The 20,202-nt window shown below is 40.5% G+C and overlaps 2 protein-coding genes across 6 annotated transcripts in view; both read right to left on the minus strand.

Moving 5' to 3' along the window:
• Positions 1-1,428: 1,428 nt before the first annotated feature.
• On the minus strand, positions 1,429-6,621 carry LOC112236189 (SIN3-HDAC complex-associated factor). 2 transcript variants are annotated; one of them, XM_024404776.2, is made up of 6 exons: positions 6,516-6,621; positions 5,118-5,268; positions 4,634-4,733; positions 4,413-4,527; positions 4,078-4,222; positions 1,429-3,931 (listed from the first exon to the last, which is right to left on the minus strand). In XM_024404776.2, the coding sequence occupies exons 2-6, from the start codon at positions 5,243-5,245 to the stop codon at positions 3,739-3,741; spliced, it is 681 nt and encodes a 226-aa protein (XP_024260544.1). In that variant the 5' UTR covers positions 5,246-5,268; positions 6,516-6,621; the 3' UTR covers positions 1,429-3,738. The 2 variants fall into 2 exon arrangements, with proteins under 2 accessions (XP_024260544.1, XP_024260545.1); XM_024404777.2 differs by lacking the exon at positions 6,516-6,621 and adding an exon at positions 6,242-6,379.
• Positions 6,622-7,099: 478 nt separating this feature from the next.
• Positions 7,100-20,202, minus strand: part of LOC112236188 (DENN domain-containing protein 5A) — a 58,662-nt gene continuing 45,559 nt past the window's right edge. For all 4 annotated transcript variants that reach the window (XM_042321179.1, XM_042321178.1, XM_042321180.1 and 1 more), the window contains 9 exons: positions 16,498-16,626; positions 15,855-15,976; positions 15,470-15,615; positions 15,245-15,363; positions 14,889-15,070; positions 14,472-14,554; positions 14,127-14,250; positions 13,839-14,007; positions 7,100-8,687 (listed from right to left, as the gene is read on the minus strand). In XM_042321179.1, the coding sequence (XP_042177113.1) occupies positions 8,504-8,687; positions 13,839-14,007; positions 14,127-14,250; positions 14,472-14,554; positions 14,889-15,070; positions 15,245-15,363; positions 15,470-15,615; positions 15,855-15,976; positions 16,498-16,626 (1,258 nt within the window). In that variant the 3' untranslated portion in view covers positions 7,100-8,503. The remainder of the gene's footprint in view (positions 8,688-13,838; positions 14,008-14,126; positions 14,251-14,471; positions 14,555-14,888; positions 15,071-15,244; positions 15,364-15,469; positions 15,616-15,854; positions 15,977-16,497; positions 16,627-20,202) is intronic.

Consider the following 20,202-nt stretch of genomic DNA (forward strand, 5'->3'; position numbering starts at 1 on the left):
AAACAGAAGCAATTGAGAATATTAGATAAGGCTGTATAACTGATTTTATAACCATACAATTATAGCCTAACGTATTTTAAGTAGGCCTAGGAAATGTGTCTCTCTTCTGGCTGGACGAAAAGAGTGGTTCCCGAAATATTCCTTAAAAGCCTGACTTTGTCAAATAAATGTAACTCCGCAAATCTGCACGGTGCCCTGTTCTATGTTCTTTTTCATCCTCCTGTTGTATGAGGCGGGCATCTCTGAATGCCCAATCCTCGAAATAATGGTGGCCATAAATTATCCCATTGTATTTCACACTTGACTGCTCCAGACTTGTCTAGAGTCTTTGTCGGCGATCAAAGTGTCATCCTTTGAAATCCGGCTGTTGTCTAAAACTCGTTTTTGTTGAAATAGGAGCGCACGCAAATCTGCGTTGAATCGCGCTTCTCTGTATCCAAGTGAATATAATTTCACATAAGATCTAGACCTTTACAGCGTTCAAATAATTTCGGAAACTCCGGGACCTCCGAGTTAAAATCAATGTAAGTTATTTGCGTAGAGCTTACTATAGGTTGATAATGAGATACTTCTCATGTGGGAAACTAGGGTATCATCTATCTACAACGAGTATGACGCGTTCACGTACTTGTTGGAACTAGGAACCTCCGAGTTAAAATGAACGTAAGTTATTTGCTTAGAGCTTACTATTGGTTCATACTGATACTTCCCAAGTGCGAAACTCGGGTTCATCCTTATACAACGAGTTGGCAAATCTTACATTTCCGAACATGGTTTAAGCAAGTCGGATTTTTTCTGAGTTTCCGACAAGAGATGAATGAGACATTGAATAGGCAATCGACATTGGAACGTGGATTTATGCTGCGTCATGTCATGTCGGAATCTCGGGACCTCTGAGTTAAAATGAAAGTAAATTATTTGCCTGGAGCTTCCTATTATTTGATTCGGGTACCTTTCGCCTGAAGTGAATGCGGCTTTATATTGAAGAAGCCTTCATGCGAGCTACTTTAGGCGCCTTTGTGTTCAACATCAGAGGCAAAATCGAATATTGAGCGCCTTACCCGCTCAATTTTCAATTATCCGAATGAAAATGAGAGGTTTGGGCAACAGACATTCTGTGCCTCGTAGGCCTACCTGTGATCATTGATTCTGCGCACTGCTCCCGTGAGGCGCTAGCCGTACTTTCACAAGGTGGATTGGCATTTCTGATATGGTACTTCCTAAGAGTACTGGCGACGAAATTAAAATAGTATAGTTGTGAGCTATTATACTGAACTAGTGAAAAAAAGTCGGTCAAGTGCAACTCATAAAAAGCATTATTCATTGCTTTAATTTAAACCAACCCTCTCTCCAATCTCTACGATGACTAAACGAGTGTTAAGGTTTGAGTACCATCTAGCGGTTGAAATGAGATCACGCAGACCCAAAAAGGATTTATGTTTTATTACAAGACAGAACTAACGTAGTTGTTGAGATACAGAATAACAATATAGACAAAAACATAAAATCGAAAGTGCACAAAATGAAAATGACTTGAAGGTCCTAACGGTTCAATTAACAGAATCAGTTTTCCAAATGGATTTGAAATAAATACATATTAAATTACATTACAGGTTGAATTTCATAATGTAAAAGGAACGTTCATTCTTATAAGGCACACCTCATATGATCAAATGTACCACGCAAACGGCAATAAAATAGGCATTTCCCTATATACAAAAACCGTTTAGAATTTCCATCTTGATAAAAGTAAGCAGCAGCTCTCCTTTTAATGACATTATTTAAGAATCACAGAAAGAATTTTAACACTCAACTAACCTGCCACACAAAAGTAACTGTTTTGATAACCAGTTATACAGTATATTGACACAAACCATTCTACTGTGATGAAGTTCAGTTACAGCAAATAAATAACTTTGCACAACAGGATACCCCGTCTACTAGCCAGGTGCCAGATCTGTTTGTGCTCTTGCAAATGCCATTGATATCTTTGTCAAGCCATACAATGTTTGACATGACAAAGAGTAACAAGAAGTTGGCATGACAGAACAGACAGACTGGCACTCAGGCAACCTGTCTGCATATCTGACAACTGATAATAATTCATGCCACTTACTGCAAAACTGTTCATTATTTAACAGAGGTACACATCTTATTGGTTTGACTCGACCACTGACCATAAACGTATGTTGTCCCTTGAGGCAAAGCCGCATTACAATTATGAAAGATCACTCAAAAAAAATGAAAAGCTGAAAAATCAATTTGCTGCGAGGCAGAGATGGACTTACAAACATTGCTCCTTTAACATTTAGGTAATTTCTCACATTCAAAATGTCTGCATAGTCTCAGCTTTGATTTGCTTTCTGTCGATGAACAAAACAAAAAATATAAAATACACATTCAATAACAGAATATCAAGATGCCAAAAAACACAGAACATTAATAGTGTAAGTATTGCTTTAGCCTTCAACTCATAGGACAAAGATATGGGTGGTTTTCAGCAGGCACAAACTGTGTTACTGCCGGAAGTTGTCCAACACCACACTGCTAATTTTCATAATTGGTTACTAAAGCTTTAATGCATTGTGCCTTACCAAACACAACCCCCTGAAATGTTGTGACAAACTTGGGGATTAGGCTAACTTATTGGCCAATGAATAAGTTACAAGTGATGCCATAAAAGAATGCCTCAATCTAAATATTTTCACATCTGTACACATTTAGTCATTTAAAAATATGAGTTGTCAATCCTGTAATTTAAAATAGTTCTCATAGCCAACACTCACAAGTGTATATACAAAAACACTTCAAAATATGGTTATAAAATGTGCATTTTCAGCTCATGGAAGACTACAAACTACAAATAAATAATTGCTGGTTTTCATTCAAAGACAAAGATGAGTTCTGCATGCTTGGTCGAACTCAGTCTATCTTGATTCACTTGCATGAAATTGCTGGAAAAGCAATGGATAAGCTCATGGTACGGAGTGTTTACAAATCTGACAATGTACAATACTACTCAGCTCTTGCCAAACCATGCATGTGTGGGAGAGTGAGACAACACAACACATGCATGTATACATTTAAAAGGCCATTCATAATGTATAAACTCACTCTAGACCCCCCAAATACTCCCATAGCCCATAACCCTTTATATATTAAGATGCTATAAATCAAATGAATCTGCTTGAGTGTCAGGGGAACATAAGTATAAGAAAACACTTGAAAATGTCCATTCCATCAATGCAAATAAGCTGTTTTTGTTTTTAGAAATCTAGCTGGTGGAGTCTTGCATATCAGCACATGAACACTTCATTGCCAATTAGACAGCTGTAAAATGTTTCTTTAAAAAGACGATGCTGGCAAAAGGAACACAATATATACACAAACGCTGGTAACCGTAACACAGAAAATAAGCTTTAAATGTTGTAAACCAAATTAAATCAGACCTGGATAGTGTGCCCTTCAAGGCCAAATATAATTCTGCCTCCCCATCCTATAAATAGTACAACTAATGCCTTTATAAAAACATTTTTTTTGGTTATTTTTAGTTTTCTTTAAAAAAAGATAAGAAAATGAATGTATAAAAAACAAAAACACATATCAAAGCAAAAATAGGAAAATCATTTAGCCGTCTAAATACACAGTGAACTAATAGGGAATGGTTTTGGGGGTAGTCTGCCACTGGAGACAACTTGTCGGGTGCCATTGACACCCCAAGGGGATGCTCAAGAGCCATCACCAGTCCTCTTTCAGGGCCTCTGGTAGCAGGAGAGGCGGGGGGTGAATGGCGGGAAGGGGAGGGTGTGTGTCCTGCATGGGAACCAACGTCTCCTGCTTCTTGGAGCTGCAGCAGGGCTTGAAGAGACGCGGGTCAATCATCACCTCACCAAAACGACCTTTGTAGACAATCCCACAGCACACCTTTTGTCTACAGGGAAGAGGATGAAGCATCCATTCAATAGTTTGTCCTAAAAACTACATTTCTGCAGAATTGTCCCAGATAAAACTACAGTACTAAATTATAAACTTAGATTTTTCAGACAGACTTCAATTTCAAATACTTAATTGACATACCTTTTCCAGTAAGAACGGTCCAGGAAGGAAAAGACAGAAGGAGTGGGGCGCCTCTGTTTGGACTCAATGTCTGAGCCGTCATCTGACTCGTAGCTGGGGGACTGGGATGGAGACATGCTTGAGGTCGTGCTGTGGGCATCAGAGTCTGAAAGGACAAACATAACCATTTTGGTGGCATTCTCTCATGATACATGACTTAGAGGCAACATCTGCCGGGATCCTCCAAGTAGGGCCTAATGACTAAAGTGAAACAAAGACTTATGCAGTAAAACTCAGTAGTTTAAAAATGTTGGAGTATATATTCTATAATTTTGTCGATTTAACAAGAGACCTACTTTGTCTTTTGAATTTGTGAAGCCTCTTCAGTTTGTTTTTCTTCTTCCCATCGCTGTTCTTCATCTTCTTGGGTTTGGTTAGCTTGAAGCCAGGCCCAGCTCTTGCATCCACAACCTAATGTCATATAATACATGTCAATCACTCAACTTCAACACAGCATCAATTACATGAAAATTCACAGTGAATCCTCATTGAACTAAAATAAAAAGATGGTGCATACATGGTTCCAGTTCTTCTTAGAGCCCTTTGGCAGTTTTTTCCATCTTTTTACTAACAGCACACAAGCATTGCAGATGTCTCCCACACGATCCTCTGACAACCTTGATAAATAATCAAGGAAATGAAAGCAAAAGCACAATAAACAATACACCTCAAGCAAATCAGTAAACATCGTAACATAACATTAACTTATATATGAAGTACTGCAAAGTTAGCGTCACTGTTCTTCAGACAGCAAAAAAAAAACAATGTAAGCCATCCTAGAATCAATCCTAGACTAGTTAATAATATCTTCCCAATTCAATCTGTTGACCATCACTTGTTTGACCTTTTATGGCATACAATCACTGGGACAAAAACTGGTGCAAACTCAGCATTAACATGAATTACAATACAGAAATAAACGTGTGTAGTGTTTAATACTCCCTGAAAAGGAAGTATTTGATGAATGCAATGTTATCATGCCATTAACACTTAAAGCTTACCCAAAACATAGCCTGAAGGTTTCTTCGTATCTGCTGCTGTCAGTAAAGCGTGAACTGGAGGACTTGGTTTTGCAAATGCAACATCCTTCATGGCTGCGATATATTTTCGACTTGTGAAAACCAAACATGATGATCAATGGGAGAAAGAAACCTACCGAGAAAGAACAAATAGATTACCAAAGGATACCATGCAGAATAGTAATAGCACTAACGTTACTGCTGTAATGCTTTCCCCTGGGGGAAAGGGGCGGGTCACCACATTGGTCAAAACATTGTGTTATTTCCATTTAGAAGTCTTATTCTACAATTTCAGCGATCCATGATATAACTTCACGCTGAGATAAGCTTCCTCATATTTATTGACGATTGACCTATTTTAACTACACAAAAAGCAATGCGGAGCAAATAAATAAACTTTCTTACGCATTTAGATACAACTTTTATCAATTTTGCATGCTACTATACAAATTAATGACATTCACTTAGCCACCGGTGATAGATCTGCTAGACGTCCCCGTTATTATGCTTACACAATTAACGTTATAGGCTGCGACTCCCATCTCGCTTTTTTGTTTCCTGACTGGAGGAGACTATTTTTAAACAAAGCCCGCGGGACAGGAACCAAAGGATGAAATTGTTTGAATGGTTTTTAAGCACAGACTCACACAACTAAATCTAGCCAACCATTGCAAGCTAGCTATTCCATTTAGTAGATTACAATACACCAACGGAATATTGCCAAAACTATCATTGTTTACTTGCAAGCAATCCAACCAAATAGAATGGCAGCATCTGGCAACCCCCGCTAGTAATGACGCCATCGCTAGCTAACTTGGCTACTACAAATACTCGACAAATTAGAACAGTGTGTCGCTGGTAATACATTAACTATGCTTTTCATATTGCCCTTGATTAACCGTGTTTAAAACTGATATGTTCCCGTCAGGAAAGTGATTTTCAGTTACTTGGGGAATCCGAAACAATAAGCGGGGAAGGAGAACTCCTTTCACTGAAGAAACAAAAAGCGGACGAAGTCATAAAAAACAAATGCGACAAAGTGAATTGAGCGACACCTGGCTTGTTTTATAATTTCAAATGAAATTGTTGTAAGATTTAACACGCACAATACTTTATATAGTTTCCTTCCCTTTAAATTCAAACGTTCGCCCGCTGAGAGCGCCAAATAGCAATCTGACTATTGTTGTTAGCTAGCCTGCTAACGTTAGCTAGCTACCACGCCACGCTCCATATCCATGCTCTCCCATTGTTACAATGACCCCGTTGCAGATATAGTTTGCACGCGACAGACTAAAATTAAATGTAAGATCTGTAAAACACCAGCATTTGCGTTAATTTCTAAATGCAAATTGCGTAAATGGTAAATAACATTGGACTTACCGAACAAAAACTTTGAATCTTCACCGTTGTCTTTTTACACACTGCGCATGCCTTACTACTACTGCTGCATACAGCTGGGTATTAGAATGACATTAGCATAAAAAAACATGAACATAAAGCTTTCCATCGTAGAAACACCATATTAGGAGTGTAACGTGTCCGTTTGAACACAAATTCAACCAATTGGCGCACACTATGCATGGTATTTAACAATATGGGATTCTGGGAGTAGTAGTGAGTGTGGAAATGCTTTCCGTTTTATCCTATTTAAATCAACACCTCATTAGACTCCATGTCCCAGCAAGCATCGTATCATCAACGTATGAATGGACAATTAAAAAAAAGTATTTGAAATGGCGCGAATGAGTTTGTTTACATTTTTAAACCAGCATTTGTTGTTGTTACAAGTGTTGTTATCAGTGTTTGATTTCTCTGCTGGGTAAAGTTATCTTATTTTTGCTCTACAGTTCATATGGGGAATATATGGGGGCATTTACAATACCATCAATAACCATATAGCAATTTATAGTGTACCCATTCCAGTCAGTTATACTCCTTCAATAAAAATACAAAAAACATCCATATTAATGCATTTCTGTAATTTTATTCTTTATTTTTTTTTTTACACTGTACACATTTCCTCACTTAGTAAACACAACATTATACGGCTATGCCAATAAATGTACAACAGTATTGAAAAACAAAAATATATCTCCCAAGATGCTCATGTCGATTATAAATGGAATAGTACAACCAACACAATTCAGAAGTTGGCACAGGAAAGACATCCTTCACACCTACTTCTATCAAACTGCTGTTGTTATTCATCATCATATGCTGCACAGTAAGACAATTGGAGGAGGTCCAATGATTCTCATCTAGATCTTGGGTTGATTTTTTTGTGTGATGTGGATAATATTGCATAGCAGAAATACCAACAGTTCAGAGGAGAATTTTTTGCTCTATTTTGAATCTGGCCTTTTAAAGCAACCATATGTACCACTCATTATTAATTTAAGTGGCAAGCAGCTCATACAATTTTCACTACTGAAAAAACATGATGTTGTAAACCTGCCAGGAATGGGCAGAATAGGTGAGGAATAATGAGAAGTTGTTGGAAAGAAGGATGCACTGGTTAGAGGTATTTACACGAAGGCTGTCATTTTATAAATGACTCACTTTCTACCAAGCCATGGTTATGATGAGTACTGTACTGTTGAAGAGTTGTGTGTCAAGTGTGAAGCACTGACATGGCCGTATAGTGATACTTCTCCAACTGAATACATATTGTGCATCACTAGCATACGCTACATTATCTTATTCACAGGGGGAGCCAGGAGCCTCTTCTTAGGCCAAGTTATTCCATATAAAATAGTTGCATACTACAGTACTTCCAGGGGGATTGATCCAAATTTACACACTGTCATATTGATGTAGAGGAATCAGTTTCCCACCCTACACAAACATCTATACCATGTCATATTCATACTTATAAAGCATACTTCTACATCATTTGCTTCAAGCTCTGCATTATGACAGTTAGAATTAGAACAGAGCAAGCAACTTGACAGACATATCAAAATAATACTGTTCTTCTCTGAAAATATATTAACAGTTTTTGTTCCTTGTTTTCCTTTTTAGAATATAGCCATTGTCAGCAGTTCACAATAACAATGAAAATATTTAGCTTTCAATAAAGTAGTATACAACAGGTGGGTTATCTTCTTCAACAATGTGAAAATCATGGATCGTAATAGAAAACATATTCTTAACATCTAACAGCAACATTGTTGAGGATAAAAATAACAACACATTTTGAAAGGCTCATTGCACTTAATATATGGCAAATGTAACAGTAGCTTTAATATAAGCCAGAAATCGTCCCTTAATTGTTCAAGTCTCTTTCTGCACAAAAAGGTTTAATTGTTCTTTAGTGGTCCCTGACAGTCTTCCTTAGTCAGGTCCAATTGGTGTGAACGAAGGAGGGCCTAGATACCGATCCCTTTGACAAGTGAAGCTTCTAGGGTAATGTTGAACTCCTGCAAAGTCTGTAGCACTCTGATCAGAGAATTTACCAATGAGCGGTCCTTTATCAGTGCTGTGTCCTCGTACATTTGGACTGTGATTGGACAGTCTGTGAGGAGAGCGATCCAGTGGTGTAACAAATGGTCCCTAGGAAGAGCAGAGAGAAACAGGAAGTTTACCAGACTGACTTCAGGGAACTTTTTTAGTAAATCCTCATCCCTGCTAAAAGACAGGATAGGAAGGGCTCAAGCTTGGTTATGACTGAGGTATTATTTCCGTTGCATTTAGGCATGTCTGGTCTCGCTATGTGCCACTTAAAAAGATTTCTGACAAAGAACAAAGAGAAGGTATTTCATTGAAGTGGCAGGTGCATTTGAGCTACAGTACCAAGCCCTGTTCTGCCACAAAGGGCTAAGAGAGAGAAAGAGGAAGTCTGAGGTGTCATAACAGGTAGGATATATACTGTATGTTTTGAACTAGTGTGTGGAAGCTTAAAGTGGGATTATAAACTGGGTGGTTCGAGCCCTGAATGCTAATTGGCTGACAGCCATGGTATATCAGACCGTATACCACAGGTATGACAAAACATGTATTTTTACTTCTCTAACTATGTTGACAATCAGTTTATAATAGCAATAAGGCACCTCGGGAGTTTGTGGTATATGGCTAATATACCACGGCTAAGGGCTGTATCCCGAGTGGCTCAGCGGTCGAAGGCACTTCATCTCAGTGCAAGAGGCATCACTACAGTCCCTGGTTTGAATCCAGGCTGTATCACATCCGGACGTGATTGGGAGTCCCATAGGGTGGTGCACAATGGGCCCAGCGTTGTCCAGGGTAGGCTGTCATTGTAAATAACAATTTGTTCTTAACTGACTTGCCTGGTTAAATAAATAAAATATCCAGGCACGACACAAAACAGCCCTTAGCTGTGATATATTGGCCATATACCACACCCCCTCGTGCCTTATTGCTTAACTATACAACCATAAAAATATAATTGTATTTCTATGTATTCAACCTCCACAAATACACACATACAATGCTCAACAAGACAGGAAGACACACAGTGTGAGGGAGAATAACTGAAGCAGGAGCCGGGGAGGGATGACCCTAGCACTACACTACAAAAGAGGACAAAGCCGCCCACTCTGTTATCACAGTGATAAATGCTGTGCTGCTATTAGGGTTGCACATTTTGAGGTGGAAACTTTCCGTGGGAATTAACAGGAATATTTGGGAATTAACTGAAATATATGCAAATTAATAATAATACCATTTAAATGTAGATGTTTTTTGCATTGGATATATTTACCATATCATATGGAGCCAGAAACATAAACCTTTTACCTTATGATAAGTAGACATTATTGCAAATGATTAAATCCTTCCAATAGAAATAAAAAAAAAACGATTTAGTTACGAATTTATCTTCAATTAAATGAGTTGACTCTTCACATGGGATGATTTCACTGAACAACAAAAGAAAGGGAGTATTGAATGATCCCCAATGGTCCATCTCATCTCCCAAAAACGTTTTCAACATACATCTGTAAAATTATAGTCTAGAAACTAAAGCTTTGGTTGTCTTCCTCTAAGGCTTCCATGTCTTCTCCCAGGACCTCCTCAATGTTCACTTCTTGAACATCAGACTCCGAGGCCTCATCTTCACTGTCACTTTTTTTTTTACCTTGTTGGCTCGTTGCCAGGCTCAAAAGGCCTAAAATTTGCCCGGATGACCAACCAATTTCTCAGCCCTTGTATTGGTCAGTCTGTTGCGGGCTTTGGTGTGTGTGTTCCCAAACAAGGACCAGTTGCGCTCTGAGGTGGCTGATGTTGGTGGGATTTGGAGGATGATGGAGGCAACAGGGGAAAGAGCCTCAGATCCACAAAGTCCCTTCCACCAGGTGGCTGATGAGATATGTTGGCACGACTGCCATATTGCATCTCCATCCCAAAGTCCTTGCTTGGAAGTGTACTTTGCCAGACTGCCAAGAACCTTGCCCTCATCCAGGCCAAGGTGGCAAGACACGGTAGTGATGACACCATAAGCGTTGTTGATCTCTGCACCTGACAGGATTTTCTTGCCAGGATACTTGGGGTCCAACATGTACGCTGCGGTGTGTATGGGCTTCAGGCAGAAGTCTTCACGCTTTTTGATGTATTTCAGAACTGCAGTTACCTCTGCTTGGAGCAACAGTGAAATGGGCAGTGCAGTACGGATTTCTTCTCTTACAGTGCCTTGCGAAAGTATTCGGCCCCCTTGAACTTTGCGACCTTTTGCCACATTTCAGGCTTCAAACATAAAGATATAAACCTGTATTTTTTTGTGAAGAATCAACAACAAGTGGGACACAATCATGAAGTGGAACGACATTTATTGGATATTTCAAACTTTTTTAACAAATCAAAAACTGAAAAATTGGGCGTGCAAAATTATTCAGCCCCTTTCAGTGCAGCAAACTCTCTCCAGAAGTTCAGTGAGGATCTCTGAATGATCCAATGTTGACCTAAATGACTAATGATGATAAATACAATCCACCTGTGTGTAATCAAGTCTCCGTATAAATGCACCTGCACTGTGATAGTCTCAGATGTCCGTTAAAAGCGCAGAGAGCATCATGAAGAACAAGGAACACACCAGGCAGGTCCGAGATACTGTTGTGAAGAAGTTTAAAGCCGGATTTGGATACAAAAAGATTTCCCAAGCTTTAAACATCCCAAGGAGCACTGTGCAAGCGATAATATTGAAAAGGAAGGAGTATCAGACCACTGCAAATCTACCAAGACCTGGCCGTCCCTCTAAACTTTCAGCTCATACAAGGAGAAGACTGATCAGAGATGCAGCCAAGAGGCCCATGATCACTCTGGATGAACTGCAGAGATCTACAGCTGAGGTGGGAGACTCTGTCCATAGGACAACAATCAGTCGTATATTGCACAAATCTGGCCTTTTGGAAGAGTGGCAAAAAGAAAGCCATTTCTTAAAGATATCCATAAAAAGTGCCGTTTAAAGTTTGCCACAAGCCACCTGGGAGACACACCAAACATGTGGAAGAAGGTGCTCTGGTCAGATGAAACCAAAATTGAACTTTTTGGCAACAATGCAAAACGTTATGCTTAGCGTAAAAGCAACACAGCTCATCACCCTAACCACACCATCCCCACTGTCAAACATGGTGGTGGCAGCATCATGGTTTGGGCCTGCTTTTCTTCAGCAGGGACAGGGAAGATGGTTAAAATTGATGGGAAAATGGATGGAGCCAAATACAGGACCATTCTGGAAGAAAACCTGATGGAGTCTGCAAAAGACCTGAGACTGGGATGGAGATTTGTCTTCCAACAAGACAATGATCCAAAACATAAAGCAAAATCTACAATGGAATGGTTCAAAAATAAACATATCCAGGTGTTAGAATGGCCAAGTCAAAGTCCAGACCTGAATCCAATCGAGAATCTGTGGAAAGAACTGAAAACTGCTGTTCACAAATGCTCTCCACCCAACCTCACTGAGCTCGAGCTGTTTTGCAAGGAGGAATGGGAAAAAATTTCAGTCTCTCGATGTGCAAAACTGATAGAGACATACCCCAAGCGACTTACAGCTGTAATCGCAGCAAAAGGTGGCGCTACAAAGTATTAACTTAAGGGGGCTGAATAATTTTGCACGCCCAATTTTTCAGTTTTTGATTTGTTAAAAAAGTTTGAAATATCCAATAAATGTCGTTCCACTTCATGATTGTGTCCCACTTGTTGTTGATTCTTCACAAAAAAATACAGTTTTATATCTTCATGTTTGAAGCCTGAAATGTGGCAAAAGGTCGCAAAGTTCAAGGGGGCCGAATACTTTCGCAAGGCACTGTACAACTGCAAACAGAGTCTGAACATCAGACAGGATGGCATTGTCTCCCTCAATCCGTGCAATGGCTACAGCTATAGGTTTCAGGAGTTTCAGGCTGCTTACCACTCTCTTCCAGAATACATCATCCAGTATGATCCTATTGATGGGGCTGTCCATATGGGCAGACTGTGATATAGCCATTTCTTGGAGAGACTCCTTCCCATTGACAGGAGACTGTCAAGCATGATGACAACACCACCCCAATGAGTGTTGCTGGGCAGCTCAAATGTGGTGCTCTTACTCTTCTCACTTTGATTGGTGAGGTAGATTGCTGCTATAACTTGATGACCCTTCACATACCTAACCATTTCCTTGGCATTTCTCTGACTACGTTCCTCCATTGAGTAAAAAAACTTCTGATTCCAGGAGGACCATGAGCTGTTGCTATCGATAAGGTGTCTGATTCATCATTTTCACCTCGAATAGAAGTAGAGGGACATTTATCAGAGGTTGCTTGTTGTGAGCGCTGAGGGAACATTATGCACCTTATGATTCTGCATCTTTGTTGCATTCTTCACATTTGATTTGGCACAGTATTTGCACATGTACACAGCTTTTCCTTCTACATTAGCTGCAGTGAAATGTCTCCACACATCAGTGGCATTTTCCTGTAAAGATTTGAAAATAATTAGTAAAAAAAACAGAATACAATTCCATGTACAGATAAATAGTTAAGCAGTTAGATTAAACAACTCTTTTGTAAGATACATGTTTTAAAATGAAACATGTATGGAAACAGGTGAATTAACACTCCTCAGTTAGCAGGCTCAAGCAAGCTAAAACCCACATGGTAGCAAAAACGAACTAGCAGAAATTGTTAACAAGTTAGAAATGATTTAAAAACACTTTACTATTTACTAGTTATATTAAATATATTCATACCACCCAGTATTGTAATCAAAACTTACTAGAAAACATGTCGTCCTTGGCTCAGACAAGGAAGTGCAGTAGTGTGGGCTCAATAGCGTCTAATTAGTGTGCAAGATCTTGAGAATCAGTTGTACATGTGATGGAAGAGTGCACTGCACATGTGATGGAAGAATGCACTGTGCATGCAGAGGGTTGCAATTCCATTGCATTTGGGATAGTTTAACCAAAATATGCCCCAAGAGCTAGAATTGCTAACCTAGAATAAGTTCACTGTTATAAGCTAACTTTTTTGATGAATTTAAGCTAAATTCCCCAATTCCCGGGCCCTTTGCAACCCTAGCTGATATTAGAGAGATAATGAAAACACCTCTCTTTCAGTTGAATTGAAGATGTCTTGTAAAACATCTCAAGCAATCTAATTTGCCCTTTTGACCAGGACATTTAGTGCTGTACAATGAATTCCCATTCAAATATTCCTGATGATAGCTGTTGTTCTGAGAGTGTTTGTGAGGCTACAGAGGAGATATTACCTGGCACCCAGACACACCAGCATCTGGAACTTCCCATCCTTGCCTATGTTCCTAGATGTGCTGTTGATGGCCCGCATGAAGCGACAGAAGTGGCGTACTCTGGTTTGCCAGTTCTCCTCTGGAGTCACCTCCCTCTGCTCAGCACTCTCAAAGTACACTTGTGACTTTTCTATAAGGAGAAATCACAGACAGAAGACATTGATAAGCGCAGCCTCATCCAATAGCATGACACGGAAGACACTGTATACTGTATATTCAGGTGTAATGGTTGTGTATTGGAGGCTTTACCTAAGAAATCCCAGATGAAGACATTCTTAAAGAGGCGTGGGGATTTGAAGCCATGCTGGAACACCTGCTCTAAAGCCCAGACTAGACCATACTCCCCACACAGCAGAAGGGTCAGACTGCCCCTCTATAGAAAAACAGACAGGGAAAGAAAAAGTGTGACCGATGTTGTCTACTTTCAAAGTACCCTGGTCCAACACATCAGTTGTGGCCATATGAAACTGTTCATTCGGAACACATGTGAGTGAGACTATGATCAGTGTTGCATGCAGTGTACAGATAGAGGACCCACTGTCTCCTTCACTGTGATGAATAATAGACAATGTGGTGGGGGGTTGTGTCTCTCACCTCCTTCTCTGGCTTGTGGAAGTGCTTCACTATCCCATTGATGGCCTCTCCCACTCCTTCTTGGATCTGACTAGTGTTCAACTCTGGATGATGGGAAAGAGTCGGACAAAATCAGTCAATGCCAGCAGACACAAGACCATCAAAGTGACACACCGGTAGCGTTTGCCAGCCGAGAGTACTTAGCACCTCTTAACAGAGTGCCGGGCGTAATTTGCAAACCGATTCTACATGTAGATTCACACAGAATTTTTTTCAGTCCGACGTCTGCCAGAGAGGGTGGTCCCTAAAACACACCACGGTGAAAAAACTGCAGACGTACGGGAGAGCAACATTTGGGGCTGTGTGTGTAGTCCCTTGGTGAAGATTATTGGTTAATATTGATGACGATTTTTGCAGTGTATTCGAATGGTCACTCACTTGGTTTGCTGTTTGGTGAGATGGTGACGAACCTTCTCATCATTCCAGGGGACTGCTGCATGGGGGGCGTGCGACACATTCTGTCCTCATTCTCTGAGTTTGGTGTCACTAGCTCTCCCACCAGGACCCTCTCCAGACTGCCATCGTCCACCCCCTTCCCCAGCCACCGGCCACACGGGAACCTACACACACACACACACACACACACACACACACACACACACACACACACACACACACACACAATATAATATAGCAATATAACAGTTAACCAAAGCTTCAACAGGGTCTTCCTTGTGAGTAGATGCCACTGAAATCTCCAGCATAAGGCAGCTGCTACCAAATATTTCACTTACTTGTAAGCATGACCTGTGATCTCATTCCGGACCATAACATACTCCACAAGCCACTTGGCATAAAGACCGGAGTTATCATGGCCCATCTGCACTGTGGTCAGCTTGCCCAGGTTCTGGCACTGTGACACAGAGAGAAGGCAAAGAGCAAAGGTCATGTTGAGGTGAATATATATTGATATTATTATCAAAATACCAAGAATATGCAATCTTGAGGGGAGCACCAACCTCAAAGGTGATCTCCTGAGTGTGCTTGGGGACCTGGAGCACCCCGGTCTCAGCCAGCTCCCCAGACACACACACCCAGGGGTTGGCTGTGAACATGGAGCCTCCTAGTTTCTTACTGGGAATCACCAGCACATGGTATGGGATCACTGTGGGACAGAGAAGAGAGGGAAGCCTGAAATCACTCAGTCAAGTACAGTATGGTCACAAGAAGAGCTACCTCTGTCTTCAATATATTTTTCAGTAAGCATCTCAAATCAAGGAAAAAGGTTTAGCCAGGAAATAAGTCTAATTCATCTATTACTCTAATCTAATGAAGTCTAACCAGCTTCTGGTTAAATAGTGTTCAGTGTCGTGGCCAGGTTGTATGGTATTTGCTGGCACTCACTGATAGTTGTGAAGACATTGGTGAAACAGAAGTAGTCCACAGCATTGAAGGAGAGGAGGTGGTACAGGAACTGCTCTTTCTCATCGTCACAGCGCAGAAAAGCATAACGCTTGTATAGTTTCCTGCAAAAGAAACAAAAGCAACAAATAAAATCACAAAAAAATAAGTTTAGCATTTCATATGATGTAATGATCATAGATTGAACAATAACAGTCTGAAGCCTAATAGGCTGAATCAGTAGCTGATGAATGTGTTTTCCTTGATAAACAAATGGAGAATGGTAATGGAACGGTCACAATGCAATACCTCCATAATGAATCGGCCTGAAGGTGACCCACTTCACCACCATCTCATCAATTATAAAAAACATTGTAAATGTTTAATAGGTGATTGTACTGACGTTTGGATCTGTCAAAAGAGCTCATGTATTATACATGCATAGTTTTCAGACATCAGGTTGATTCATGTGTGTGAGACTGAGTGGGACATTCCAATAAAAACTAGTGAGGATTTATGAGGAGACTGACTTAAAGGGAATGGGGTATTATCCCAATTACTGAAGCAGAGGCTCTGACAAAAAGTACACATGTTGTGTTTAGCTTGATTTGCCAGTTGTATACTAGGTCCTTGTTGTTTTGCTCACTTTGTAAGTTCATGGTCAGACAGCAGCTTTTTGAGGTGCCTGGACAGCAGTTTCTTCTCCATGGAGAGCCTCACCCAGGCCCTGGCCTTGCCCACGTCTGTCTTGATCTCCCCAATATTCTGGATGTGTCTACGGAGGATATAGTACACAGCACAGAGGTCAGAGGAGAAAAACATACACAAATACACACATATACAAACAGTCATCCTTTCAGAGATGGTCTATAATGTTGTAGCATGTTTTGCATCCTTTGGCCAAGGTGAACACAAACCACAAATCTAATATATGATAAGATGCAAAAGCAGTGACAGTCCCTCTGAACAAGGTGATAGACCTCTGCTGCATGTTGTTTTCACCACTGTTCTAGATTCCAAAGCATGCAGGGCTGAGAGGGGGTAGCCAGCCCAGCCAGGAAGAAGCCTTGGCCAGCCCCAGACTCCCTAGTGTTTAAGCCAGCCTCCTGTCATCGCTCCCAGCCACTATCAAGCCCTTCGTGTCCAGACACATTCCCTTCCACTCTACCTCTGCAAGTAAGCACTGCACTGTCTGCGCTATAAGTGCTCCCCATGCACCCCTCCTCCCCCCACTCTCACGAATTAACCCAATTTCCTCCACTCCCCTCTGTTCCCCATGGCAAAATATCAACATTCACAATGCAGATTGTTATTGCATGAATGATATTGTAAGAAAAACAATGGTTATCTGCAATCTGCAGACTAACTACAGGAATCCACCTCCTGTAGAATAGAAGAAAAATGTCAAATAATAAAGAGCACAGCAAGGTAAATATGAAATGTTGATATGTAGAATGAAGCAACCTGGTCAACCTTTATTGTCCACTTTTAAGTAAAGATACCCAAATATAAATATTTATCGATTAAAATGTGCTCGTATATCAATGTGACAACACACAAATGAAAAAGCACCAATGGAAAATTCTGGATCGTTGGAAAGAAAACATGACGTGTGTCTGTGCAGACGTGTGATCAGAGTAGACTTCTACAAGACTACGCCACAGCCATGGGTAGGCCGTCATTGGAAATAAGAATTTGTTCTTAACTGACCTGCCTAAATAAGAAATAAACAGCTGCCTGGTATTGCCCTGAGCCAGACCCCCCTCTCCCTGGCTTGGTCTGCAGGGGGTCTGCAGGGGAATTAGGCTGGAAGTAACATGCTGTCACACAGATCAGCCCAGCTCTCTTTACCACCTCCTTCACACCACACCAGGAATGACGTCCTGTATGACTCAACATCACTGGCTGTGGTGCACCGTAGACATGACAGTGGTCTGACTGCCTTAACACACAATGCATCCCATAAACTATCGCCTACTTCAGGATTCCTCTCAGCCTGGCTGAGCACTACTGTAGGTGACAGTGTCTGCTAAATAAACTAGTGTGGATAAAAGCATCTTTTAAATGAACTCGTGTGGATAAAAGTCTCTGCTAAATGAACTAGTGTGGTAGTGTTTCAGAACAGAGACCCACCTGTTTAGCTAAATAAAACAAATACAAAAATAACAAATATATACAGTTGAAGTCAGAAGTTTACATACACTTAGGTTGGAGTCATTAAAACTCGTTTTTCAACCACTCCACAAATGTCTTGTTAACAAACTATAGTTTTGTCAAGTCGGTTAGGACATCTACTTTGTGCATGACACAAGTAATTTGTCCAACAATTGTTTACAGAGTATTTCACTTATAATTCACTGTATCACAATTCCAGTGGGTCAGAAGTTCACATACACTAAGTTGACGGTGCCATTAAACAGCTTGGAAAATTCCAGAAAATGTCTTTAGAAGCTTCTGATAGGTTAATTGACATCATTTGAGTCAATTACCTTCAAACTCAGTGCCTCTTTGCTTGACATCATGGGAAATTTAAAAAAAATCAGCCACAAGACCTCAGAAAAAACAATTGTAGACCTCCACAAGTCTGGTTCATCCTTGGGAGCAATTTCTAAATGACTGAAGGTACCACGTTCATCTGTACAAACAATAGTACCAAGTATAAACACCATGGGACCACGCAGCCGTCATACCACTTAGGAAGGAGACGCGTTTTGTCTCCTAGAGATGAACATACTTTGGTGCGAAAAGTGCAAATCAATCCCAGAACAATAGCAAAATACCTTGTTTAGATGCTGGAGGAAACAGGTACAAAAGTATCTATCTCCACAGCAAAACAAGTCCTTTATCGACATAACCTGAAAGGCTGCTCAGCAAGGAAGAAGCCACTGCTCCAAAACCGCCATAAAAAAGCCAGACTATGGTTTGCAACTGCACATGGACACAAAGATCGTACTTTTTGGAGAAATATCCTCTGGTCTGATGAACATAAAATAGAACTGTTTGGCCATAATGACCATCGTTATGTTTGGAGAAAAAAGGGGGAGGGTTGCCAGCCGAAGAACACCATCCCAACCGTGAAGCACGGGGGTGGCAACATCATGTTGTGGCGGTGCTTTGCTGCAGGAGGGACTGGTGCATTTCACAAAATAGATGGCATCATGAGGCAGGAAAATTATGTGGATATATTGAAGCAACATCTCAAGACATCAGTGGGTCTTCCAAATGAAGCATACTTCCAACGTTGTTGCAAAATGGCTTAAGGACAACAAAGTCAAGGTATTGGAGTGGCCATCACAAAGCCCTGACCTCATCCTATAGAAAATCTGTGGGCAGAACTGAAAAAGCGTGTGCGAGCAAGGAGGCCTTCAAACCTGACTCAGTTACAGCAGTTCTGTCAGGAGGAATGGGCCAAAATTCACCCAACTTATTGTGTGAAGCTTGTGGAAGGCTACCCGAAACGTTTGACCCAAGTTAAACAATTTAAAGGCAATGCTACCAAAAACTAATCGAGTGTATGTAAACTTCTGACCGACTGGGAATGTGATGAACGAAATAAAAGCTGAAACAAATCATTCTCTCTACTATTATTCAGACATTTCACATTCTTAAAATAAAGTGGTGATCCTAACTGACCTTAGACAGGGAATTTTTACTATGATTACATGTCAGGAGTTGGGGAAAACTGAATTTAAATGTATTTGACTTTCCCCCTCATAACTTAGCCTACTGTTCTGACTTGGTGGTGCACATGTAGCCTATAGTCTGTTCACGAGAAATATAATCATTGAATATTGTAAGAGCTTTCATTGTCTGCTTATAGGCCCCTTTATTTATCCTACGGTTCTGACTTGGTGTACAGGGAGAATATTGTAAGAACAGCCCATGTTCTAAATTCTGTCGCTGTACATTTCAAAAGTGCAGAACAAATAGCTATATTGACTACATCCGTCCTAGCTCACTCATTAATGTCTTAATCGAAATTACAGATTGCCTCTTATCCGCTCGTCGTCACCTTATGCCATAGATTGTGCATCTCAATTGTCAGTAAAACCACATTTGTTTATGAAAGTCGCCATATCAGCTATGGTGTTTTAAAGGCAGTAAATGTGGCTGAATGAACTGTGTCGCTGCCAGACAAGGCTCCGCTGATAGCCAGGAGTAGCAGTGTTAAGGATTCACTTCATGGTGCTGAAAAGAAAGCTTTGCTGTTGGGACAGCTTTATGTTGGCCCTAACAGTTTGTGGGCACCGTTTGGCACCGTTTTATAGCACAATTCATGTATTGTTTAGTGTTGTGTTGTGTAGTGGTTTTGCTGGCATGCATCTAAATACATTTGGGGGAGTTTGCCCCA

Source organism: Oncorhynchus tshawytscha, linkage group LG04 (genome assembly GCF_018296145.1).
Source record: "Oncorhynchus tshawytscha isolate Ot180627B linkage group LG04, Otsh_v2.0, whole genome shotgun sequence".
Classification (NCBI taxonomy): Eukaryota; Metazoa; Chordata; class Actinopteri; order Salmoniformes; family Salmonidae; genus Oncorhynchus; species Oncorhynchus tshawytscha.